This window comes from Pleurodeles waltl, chromosome 7, assembly GCF_031143425.1.
Source record: "Pleurodeles waltl isolate 20211129_DDA chromosome 7, aPleWal1.hap1.20221129, whole genome shotgun sequence".
Lineage (NCBI taxonomy): Eukaryota > Metazoa > Chordata > Amphibia > Caudata > Salamandridae > Pleurodeles > Pleurodeles waltl.
This window is the reverse complement of record NC_090446.1, coordinates 937,344,228-937,354,965: the sequence shown is the minus strand read 5'-3', so window position 1 is coordinate 937,354,965 and position 10,738 is coordinate 937,344,228. Positions and strand designations below refer to the sequence as shown.

Sequence of the window (10,738 nt, the reverse complement as noted above, 5' to 3'; positions counted from 1 at the left end):
TTATCAGCCACCATTAGTTGACTTTGATTGCTATTGATGGAGCATTTTTCTGTCCAACACAGCATGATTGTGTGTGGTTTCTCCCTTCATCAGTTATTCTCCTCAGGATGGTCAGGCTATGATGCAATCCTGGCCAATGCACAGATGTCTTAGACTACATGATGTCAGGACAGTTGTATTGACAAGCTACATGGTTGTCACACAGGCACTTTAGAGGTATCTACTGCACAGTTGATGTGTCAAATAACACAGAGACATATTAGTTGGGCAAGTGCTATTTATTGATAGGTGCTGTAGTGCAAAATGTACATTGTCCATGTTTGCTGAGTCCGTTCTAGTGCATTCTTACATGGTGATCCTACAGAAGGGGTGTGGATGATGCTCCTGACATGCTGGGGTGATGTTACAGACAGTGCAGAGGGACAGGATTTGCCGATTAGTAGGAGAGAGACATTCACTGGCAATGCTGACAAGTCATACAGTGGTTAGCAGAACAGTCATTGAGTATAGTTGTACTGAGACTGGCAATTGACAAAACGTAGGACCTTGGTCAAAGTAGGCCATGGTGCAGTGCTTCCGGGTACTCTTCGGTGTGAATGTGATCTGTTCCATGTCTTCTTCTTCTGATGTATGTGTTGCCTGATTTGTCCTTGTTGTTGTTGGTTGTGAAGGGGCAACACACACCTCAGTGTTAGAAGACGTGGAGTCAGACATCCCGGTGGCTGCTTCCTGTGAAGTTCTTAAGGGCAGTACTGCAGCAAGGAGGGCCTGCTGGTTTTTGAGAATAGCAGCTACATCACGATGGTAGGCAGCCAGGTCGGCCCTGAGGGAGTCATGATTGCATTCGTGCATGCAGTGGAAAGTTTGGGGTGCGAGGTGTTGTGGCAACTCCCTTACTGCAGTGGTGCATTCCTTTATAGTTTCTTGTAGTCCTTGCAGTATGGATGTTAGGGCTTGCATAGCTGCTGCCTGATCTGCAGATGACATCATGCGCGCCTTGCGCACCCTCAAGGCTGGCTGCCATAGTTTGCATCCCCACCCGCACTTCCGTGACCAGCTCCCGCTGTACTCCAACTACAGTTCTTTCAAAGCTGGTGCCAGTGTCGTCAGAGTCCTCAGCTGTATTGGAGCTGGCAGGTCTTGCAATTGGGGTGGTTGGTGGTTCTTCTGTGATGGCTGCTTGTTCTGTGCTCCTCCTTGTGACTGAAGGTGGGGTCTGGAGGGTTTCAAGGACCTTTTAAATGGTCTCCTGGGGAATGTTTATGGGCTCGTCATCCATGTCATCAGGGAAATCAGGGACAGGCATATAGGCAGGAGATTCATGTTCCTCTGCAATGAAACAGGGTACAATTAGTGTGTCTGTGTTGTGACAATTTTTACGTAACATGCCAGCCTTTTGATGAATTCACTTTGTGATCTTGTTTGGTATTGGTATCTGCTGTCCTTCATATGGGCATTGTTATAGGCCTATGGCCCACCTGTGTGTCACATGTATGATATAGAGTTATCTGACTTGTCTGCCTAATCGCCTCTAGGTGTTGCTTTGTACCAAATAGGGAATAGCCATCTTTTTGTCCTACTCGACCCTCCGTGTATATCTATTCTTATGGTGAGACCTTTCACTGGCTGTGGGTGTTGTGATTGCCCTGGCAGCACACTTGCCTCTCAGGACCTGCCCCAATCCCTGATTGTTCACATTGACTTAATTGTAATTGACATGTGGCATATCCTATGCATGGCAATGTTATGATGTGATATGGATGTAGACATTGTTAATGTGTCCAGCTGATGTTGGGTAATGTGTGTTTAATTGGATTGCCCTGTTTATCGTATCAATGTCCTATATGGTCCTCTGACTGTGCAGGTGTATTTCAGTGACCAGTTGCATGTGTCCCCTCCTCAATGCTGTTGTCTGAGCAGTATGACATTTGTGATGTTGCCTTGTTAGCCAGGCACGTGAAGGACCCTGACATATGCAGCATGTGTGTGTCCTTAGTGCAGTGTAGCTCCTATTGCTGTTTACTTTGGCTGATGTATGTGACAACTATGGGCATTGACATATGAGTGTCCTGGGGCCTTTGTCTTGTTTCAGGAGATTGTTGCAGATGTCATCCTCACCCCCTAATTTAGGTATGTATGTTCCATGGGGAGGTTACTGCCATTGGCTACTTGAGCTGCACAGAGATCAGAGGTGTTAGTGTCAACTGTTGTCGCAGTTACATTGCAGTTGTTGTTTTGGCTACTGGATTACTGATAGGGCCCTAGTTGATGTAGGAGATATTTTGGATGACGAGTGCCAGGATGTAAGTTTGACGTAGTGGCCTTCCCTCCTGTCGAGGCTTTCCCTTAGCTCCATTGTTGTCATGACAGGATGCCCCCATGGGACTGTTGTTGGTGATGTGTAATGTTGTGCCCCAGCTTCTGTATGTGCAGGGCATGCCCCCCTGCCATGCCCCTTTACCCATGCCACTCCATGTATTTGCTGACCTACATGCAATGTGTAGTGGTATTTCCCCCCCTGCTTACAGTCAACATTATTGCATTATAATTCCCCATGTGACTTACCCTGCATGTGCGTTGTCTCGTGGTAGTCTGCGCTGTCCTGTCCTTGAATCCCTGTGACGATCTCCTCAGGGATGACGGCTGCGACCATCTCCTTCATGTGGTCCAGGGCCTCCTGGTGTGCTGGACTCCCCCCTCCAGTCTGCAGTGCTGCCTTCCTGTTCCTGGCCATTTTTTCCTTTGTCCTACGTTTGCAGTCATGCCAGCGTTTCTTACACTCAGTGACTGTTCTGCGTACTTCAGCCACACTGTTGATCTTGACAACAATTTGTTGCCATATGGCCTCTCTCCTACTGATTGGCAATTTAGAGGTGATGAACAGTTGGTGCTGGTGTTCCGTCACCTCTTTAACCAGGATTTCCTGCTCCTCTGCACTTTCTTTTTTTTCTATATATGTCCTGGTTCCTGTATGGATCATCCTGGCTGGTTCCTGGTCTGCTGTCATCTTCCTGGGGTCTGTAGTGGCATCTGGGATCCATTTTGGCTGTCCTCTGCTGAAAGGGCAGTGTTCGCGGGTATTTTTGACGCTATTGCGTAAAAAAAACAGCGCTTTCCGGGTTGCGCTGTCGTAAATCGACCCACAGTCATTTACGACGCGTTAACGTCGTTTTCCTTTACGACTTGATGCCGCGATGTGCGTAAAAAAAATGACTCCCACCTGTTGGTTGCGCCGCTGTGCATCAAAGTATAAATTTGACGCCCGCACAGCGCATCGAAATGGCGTTAGCCGTCGGTAAAATGTTTGACGCAAAACTGCAGCGGCGCAGCTTTGCGTCAAAAAGTATAAATATGGCCCCATGTTTCATTTGTGGGCATTTTGGGTCACTGGAAATGGGACTGTCCTATTTTAATCTCTGAAGCATCCCTCCAAGATAAACAACCTGAGTTTACTCAAGTCTCTGGGAGTTGATACAGTACTTTTTAGGACATCCTGCGAGGTGCCTACTGCTCAGTAAACATCTTGGTCCCAGTAGACCAAAATGAACCATATGTGTACTGTGCAGTTAATTGGAAGGAAGCCTCATGCCTTATGGATACTGGTGCTAAAGGATCTGCAAAACCTCTGGATTACCCTCGTTATTTCGGTAGCTTGTCCACTGATGCAGATGGTATTTCAGATATTTGTGTCCACTATTACTGATTCTCTCTCCATAACCCTGGGTATTATCACATATCAACATGTCTTCTTAATAAGTCCCAACTCTCCTGCGAACCTATTGTGGAGAGACCTTTTGTGCAAATAAAACTGTACTGTCTATTGCACTAGTTATGGTATTTATTTGAATATGCTAAAAAACAATGAAAATTAATTTCTGGCTGTTTAAAGGGACCACTGAATGTACTACCAACGTTAAAACAATGCACTGAAATCTATCGTTGACATACTTGATTGTGTGCCTCCTACCTTATGGTCAGATCATGCTAACAAGGTTGTATATGCACTGTTGAAATTTTTTAAATAAATCCAAAGAAGAAATTGCCCTGCGTCGTCAGTACCTATTAATCTCTGAAGCAGACGCAGGAATCAGATCTTATTAGTGCTTTACTCAAACAAGGAGTCCTAGTACTTACTGTAAGTGTGTACAACACCTCTATTTTTCCAATCAAAAAGCATGGCAAGGAAGTGTGCCGATCTGCACAAGGCCTGTGAGCTATTACTGCAATGGGGGTATCTATTTTATCTGTTGTTCCTAACCTTCCAACCATACAAGTGAGTGTGACCCGCACACCTAAAACTAATATGTGTTCAACCAAAATAAACAATATTAAACCCCACTATATTTGATTCTTGCGTGCAATAGAAGAACGTGCCCTGCCTGGAGCACGTGACAACAATGTACTGCCCAACCACACAAGTGGTGAGAACCCTCTATGCACAACATAAAACAATCAATTGTGTACAAGTTGAACAGAGTTTGCCAAGGTATCCAGGTTATAACAATTGTTTAAGGATAATATCAATTGCATCACTTGAACAATGTCCACATTTTCATGAAAGATTATTCATAACATCTGTTGCAAAGTCCAAAGTCTGTAGTTCCACCGATCAGCTTAGTTGTGTGTAGTACAAACGACCCAATGCATTTCGGGACTGTATGTCCCTCCTTCAGGGGTAAAGCTGTGTGTTACAGACAAAACATAACAGAAAAACAAGGAAGGAAAACAAACAAAAGATGTATGAGCACACATCAAACAAACCAAAAGCTCAATCCAGTAACAAAGTTAATAAATAATTCAGCATGCCAAACAGTGTGTGCACTCCATAACACAACAACAACCACATGCCATTGAATGCTCCTCTTAAAAAGTCTATGTGCAATCCAAATAACAAACCTCGCCGAACCATGCTCAGTGCAACATCCTGAATGATCACCACATAAATGCCAGTTATGAGTGCTTAACCAATACATGCACAACTTGACAACATACATCAAATATAATGCCAAACCCTTGGTGCTCATCAACAGTGTGCAGACTGCACAACCTGCACTCTTGTGGCATGCCCATCTACCAAACAGCTTACTTGCTATGCTATAGTGAGTGCGATACAGACGTTCGCCTCGCCTTCTTTTATAGGAAGTCACACAACCTAGCACAATATAAACACAATACTTAATCACCAATACATACCTAATGCCTCAATATGATATGGCTACATTTTATGCCCCCATTACCTGAGAATGACGTGCTTGCCGAATAACTACTACCACAAGCGAACACCTTGAACACACAACAAATGAAGCAACAACAATGAAACCCATACTTATTAACTGCAACCACATATATTATGCTCAGCATATAATACGAGTGATCCCACGCTTACTTCGAAAATTCTATGGCAGGACCGGAGGCTCAGATCATGCTTCTCTTCCTTTACTACTCAAATTTCAGCAGCCAATCAAAATACAGAAAAAGTTAACTACATTTCCCATCATGCTTTATACAACATGTCCACCAATAGCCTCCGACTCTATTAGAGTCCATAACACTAAGGAGAACTCCTCTTTCTTTGCTGCTCATCGGCGAGTTAAGTACTCAGTTTTCATATCTTTATAACTGGTTCTTGTTTGTGGGATTCTTGTGTTGGGGATCTTGGTTTCGGCGGCGCAGGCCGTTTTCTTGCCTTTTTTGTCCGTTTCCCTCTTAGGTTCTCGATAGCGGGAGGGGTTCCGCGTCCCTTGACGCGCCTGCTTCCGCGGACCTTGCAGGTGAGTTTCGTTTTGGATTATTTTGGGCTCTCCTGTCCTCCAGGGCCCCTGCCCTATTTTAGTTTGTGCTTCTGCGCGTGACTGGTCCGGAGAGCAGAGTTGGAGCGTGTAGCCCAATCCTACTAAATCTACTGATTGGGCTACGCACATCCCATTGTCAGTTTCTCCTCCTCCTGGCCGTTGACAGCACATCAGAATCGCATGTTTTTCGCATTCCTGAAGTGCCTGTCATCGGTGTAGACACCTGGCTCTGGCTGAAATAATGGAGCAAGCCCTGCATTCTTAGCGGTGTGCACGCTTACTGGAAAGTTCATTTTGACAGATAGAGGCTCTCCTTGACGCCCTCAGAACTTATTTGGGGGGCTGCAATAATTTTGAACAGCGGTGGATGAGGAGCCTTGTTAAGATTTTTTCGTCTTGCACCTGGGGTGGCTCCCCCCTTGTTCGACTGGGTTGATATTTGCCTGTTTACGCAGTGCATTGAGTTGCAATGACTGAGTGGCTGCCCTTTGAGGAGGAGGAGTTTGGGCAAGGTTATGAGGAGGCCCTCTGTCCTCAGTTGGGAGAAGGTCTGTCTGAAGTTATTAATGCCTCAGTTCAGCAGTCTCTCAGCAGGGCTTTGGGGGTTTCCGTACTGCAAAAAATCAACCAAGCTGTTCTGGCAGCTTTGAAGCCCCTCATACAGCAATTCGAATGCTTTGTCAAGAAGCAAGGGTTGGTTCCCTTAACAGATGACAAATTGATGGAAGAAGGCTCTTCAGTTATGGCTAAACCAAAATCTAATACCACATCAAAGCCTCATGATGGAGCCATGTCGGCTTTGACCCAGTCTTCTTCCTATCACGTGTAATGCTCCCTTACGTCTTCTTCCAAAGGATCACCTCTTGAGGTTGAAGTTTCATCTGTTTCAGACTCAGTCACTTCCGACTCCTCTCATTCCAGCGGCTCCTTGCGTAAGTGCAAGAGGGCTAGGAAGTTGGGTTCTTCTCACACGAAGGAGAGGCCTAAGTCTCCTCCCAGTCCATTTCAGTTTAACCCAGAGGATATTATTCATCCTTGCTCTGCGGATTGGGCCCCGGCGCAGGACATGGCGGATTATCTCCATGATAAGTTAAGGAATGGCTTCGACAAGGAAGTGCGTAATAGGTTGCAGGCTGAGTGCCCTAGGCCGGAAATTCCTGATAAGGTGGCGGAGACGCCGGACATTAATCCAAGCATGCTTACTTTCCTTAAGAAATTCGCCAAGGATCCCAAAAAGGGCATTGACAGGGCTTGGCGCTCGTTTCAAGACAAACTTTTGGATCTTTCGGGTCCTTCAGCCAAGATTTTGGAAATGGCCTTAAGAGCTAAGGAAACTGGCGCTCCGATTGACCCTCATACTCTGGCTGAGTGGACACAGAGGGCGATTTGTTTGTTAGGTAATGCTAACTGCGCCATATCACCAGAAAGACGCAAGTCTCTCCTTATGAGAATTGATTCCACCTTGATGGAGTTAGCGGCTGCGGATGCAGGTCCCCTGGTGGAAGGTCCTCTTTTTGGTGACAAGTTTGTCAAGGATATCGCCAAGTATGTGACCACTTTTACTACCCTAGATAAGGGGCAGGCGACCTGTAAAAAGGTTTTCCATTCGGGCCTTTTTGGACAGGCCAGCCGGGGCAAGGGCCACTCGTCAGACCGTTCAAATTTCCAAGGCTCCCAGAGACGCTCCTACAGTCGAGGACAGGATTATGCCAGAGGAAGCGCTTTCTTCCCCTCCCGCTCCTGTTTCCTTCATCAACGTGGACAGAGAGGTGGTTCAGGAGCCAGCATTCAGTCAAGTTTGTCCGCAGGTGAGACATCAAGATTGTTTTCTCATTCAGTTGGGGGGGTCGTGTACAGTATTTCCTCCACAACTGTTGTCGTTTGACCAGGATGCATGGGTGTTGCAGACTGTTTAGGGTTTCCGTTTGGAGCTCTTTCAGACTCCGCAGCAGGAGAGTATTCCTTCTCCTCTCAATTTTTCCCTACAAGACGCCACCGTGATTGATTCCGAGATTCAGGTTTTGTTCCAGAAAAGAGCGATTGCTTTCTGCGAACCCCATCCTTCCGGGTTCTGCAGCAACATCTTTCTGGTACAAAAAAGGCACTTCAAAATGGAGGGTCTTCATCTGTTACCAGATCTTCTTCAGACGGGAGACTGGTTGATGCGATTAGATATCAAGGATGCATATCTGACTGTTCCTATTTGGCATCCTCACAGGCGTTTCCTCTAGTTCAGGTGGAGGGGCAGTTGGATGGAGTATTCTCTCCTGCATTTCAGGCTCTCCTCTGCGCTTTGGTGTTTCATCAAGCTGCTCAAGCCAGTGGTTGCGCACCTGAGGGAGAAAGGGATCCGCCTGATCATATATTTGGACAATATTCTGATCATGGCGCAATCCCAGGAGTTGCTCAAGCAACACGGGCTCATGACGATCTCCCTTCTTCAGGACCTGGGTTTTGTCATAAACAAAAATAAATCGATGCTTATTCCATCCAGAACTGTAGAATTCTTAGGTTTTGTGATCGATTCAGAGAGGTCACTATTGGTCCTTCCCAAGTCCAAGCTTCGGGACATCAAGAAGGAGCTTCAGGTGGCAATAGCCAAAACCTCGTTGTCCCTGAGGAAAATCGCTCGGATTGTGGGTCTGCTGGCCTCTTCAATTCAGGCGATTTTTCCAGTGCCCCTTCACTACACAGCGTTACAGAGGCTCAGGATCCACCATCTTCAGAGAGGCTTGACCTATTCAGATTTGGTTCCTCTGACGGAAGAAGTTCGCTCGGAGCTCAATTGGTGGTTGACGCAGGTCGATGCGTGGAATGGCAGAGCTATATTCAGCTCCCAGCCGGAGACGGTGATAGAATCGAATGCCAGCCTTTGGGGCTGGGGAGCGAGATGCGGGGACATCTCGACAGGGGGGAGATGGTCTCAGCAGGAACTTCAGTTGCACATCAACTGCCTGGAACTGTTAGCGGGGTCTTTTGCAATAAAGACTCTATCTCCCAAGAAGGTTTTGTGTTCCATTCTTCTGCGGATGGACAATATCTCAGCAGTCAGGTACATCAACAAATTGGGGGGGCACCAGGTCACCTGCCCTGGCCGAGATAGCCAAAGATTTTTGGCATTACTGTTTGAAACACAGACTTCTGGTGACGGCGGAATATCTTTTGGGTCAGATCAATGTGGTAGCGGATTGGAATTCCAGGTACCTCAGAGATTACAGCGACTGGAAGCTTCTGTCCCAATTGTTTCTTTTGACTCAACAACTGTAGGTCCTGTGCAAGACAGATCTCTTTGCCTCATGTCTGAACAAGCAGATCGAAGATTTTTTCAGTTGGAGGCCGGATCCGTTGGTGAGGGCCACGGATGCTTTCTTTCAGGATTGGACCGGGTCCCTCAATTATGCTTTTCCTCCCTTTGCCATGATTCCGAGGGTAGTGACTCAGATCAGGTGGCAGAGAGCAGAGGTAATCCTGATTACTTCGATTAGGAGAGCTCAGCCTTGGTTCCCGTTAGTTCTGGAACTGGCGTACAACTCTCCTCTATTTCTTCCTTGGTCTCCAGACATGCTTCTGGGTCCGCAGGGTGAGAGGCATCCTCTAGTACTGAAGAGGCAGTTGCAGCTAATGGCTTGGAGGCTTTCAGGCAACAGTGGCACTTGCCAGGCATTTCGTGATCGGCTGAAGAATTTATCTATAGGGCTTGGGTGCCCTCCTCTAGGAAGAGGTATTTCTCCACTTGGAGAGTTTGGAGGAGTTGGTGCCTGGAACGGCATTTGGATCACGTGGCAGCCAGGATTTTCCAAATCGTTAATTTTTTGTCTCAGAAAGCCGAGGCAGGATTGTCGTACAGGTCAGTAAATAATTTTTGATCAGCCATTTCTTCTGGCCATGTCAAGGTCGATGGCATTCCAGCAGGCATGCACCCTGTGGTGACTAAGCTTCTTAGGGGTGCGAAAGCTTCCAATCCTCCTTCTCCCAAGTATACGTTCCTTTGTGATGTGAACTTAGTTTTTAACTTGTTTGAGAGATGGCCAGACAATTCAGCTTTGTCAAGGAAGCAATTGCCAGCCAAGTTAGCAATGCATTTATGCTTGGCCGCCTGTCGAGGATCTTCGGACGTGAAGGCTCTGGATCTTGCAGGTAGAGTTTTTACACCGGAAGGTGTTTCTTTTTCGATCTTTAGGAGGACTAAGACAATGTCTATGAGTATAGTAGACTTTGCATTCCCGTTTTCTAAAAAGTTGTGTGTTGTCAATTGCTTAAAAGAATATGAACAGTGCACTAGATTACTCAGGTCGAATCTGACTGGTCAATTACTGATTTCACTTTGTTAGCCTTTTAAGCCTGTCTCTGCAGCCACCATTGCTAGATGGTTGCGCCTTGTAATGGTCGAAGCTGGTATTGATACGCATTTATTTGGAGCACACTCGGTTCGGGGTGCAATGGCATCAAAATCTGTACATTTGGGTGTGTCTGTGCATGATATTATGAAATCAGCTGATTGGTCCTCGGACTCTACTTTTAAACAGTTTTATTTCAAGCCAGTGGGTGATTTTGCATCTGGAGGGTTTCAGGTAGCTTTGAACTAGCATAATCTGAGCCTCCGGTCCTGCCATAGAATGTAAAATTTGCTAGCAGTCACGCCAAGAATTTTTAATTCTATTAAGGACACGGAGGCGAGGATTATCCCTCCCAAGGATTTATTTGCTGTTTCAGGTGGCAATATGTTAATTGCAGACTATGGGCCTCATTTGGACCCCAGCAGTCTTTTTTCAAGACCGCCGAGGTACCGCCGTGCTGAAGACCGCCAGTGCAGGTGGTTTTCCGCATAGGTATTATGACTGCTGGCAGCCTTCCGCCCTTTCCTGGACGGAGAGCCGCCAGCAGCCATACTGGCAGTCGGCGGTGAAGTGCAGGCTGCTCCACCTCTACCGCCACGTCATCAGAAC

General features: G+C 46.6%; 1 protein-coding gene across 2 annotated transcripts; it reads right to left on the bottom strand.

The window, feature by feature from the left end:
* Positions 1–261: 261 nt before the first annotated feature.
* Positions 262–5,882, bottom strand: LOC138245757 (myb-related transcription factor, partner of profilin-like). Of its 2 annotated transcripts, none has more exons than XM_069199639.1 (3): positions 5,387–5,882; positions 2,566–4,681; positions 262–1,329 (listed from the first exon to the last, which is right to left on the bottom strand). In XM_069199639.1, exons 2-3 carry the CDS (start codon positions 3,005–3,007, stop codon positions 1,238–1,240), a joined length of 534 nt encoding a protein of 177 aa, XP_069055740.1. In that variant the 5' UTR covers positions 3,008–4,681; positions 5,387–5,882; the 3' UTR covers positions 262–1,237. The 2 variants fall into 2 exon arrangements, with proteins under 2 accessions (XP_069055740.1, XP_069055739.1); XM_069199638.1 differs by having other exon boundaries at positions 271–1,329; positions 5,687–5,882.
* Positions 5,883–10,738: the final 4,856 nt, after the last annotated feature.

Excerpts from the sequence above, each read along its gene's own strand:
- LOC138245757 (XM_069199639.1), bottom strand. The coding sequence starts at position 3,007 with ATGACAGCAGACCAGGAACCAGCCAGGATGATCCATACAGGAACCAGG. Across the intron at positions 1,330-2,565 it reads CGAGACAACGCACATGCAGG|AGGAACATGAATCTCCTGCC; the intron begins GTAAGTCACATG and ends GTTTCATTGCAG.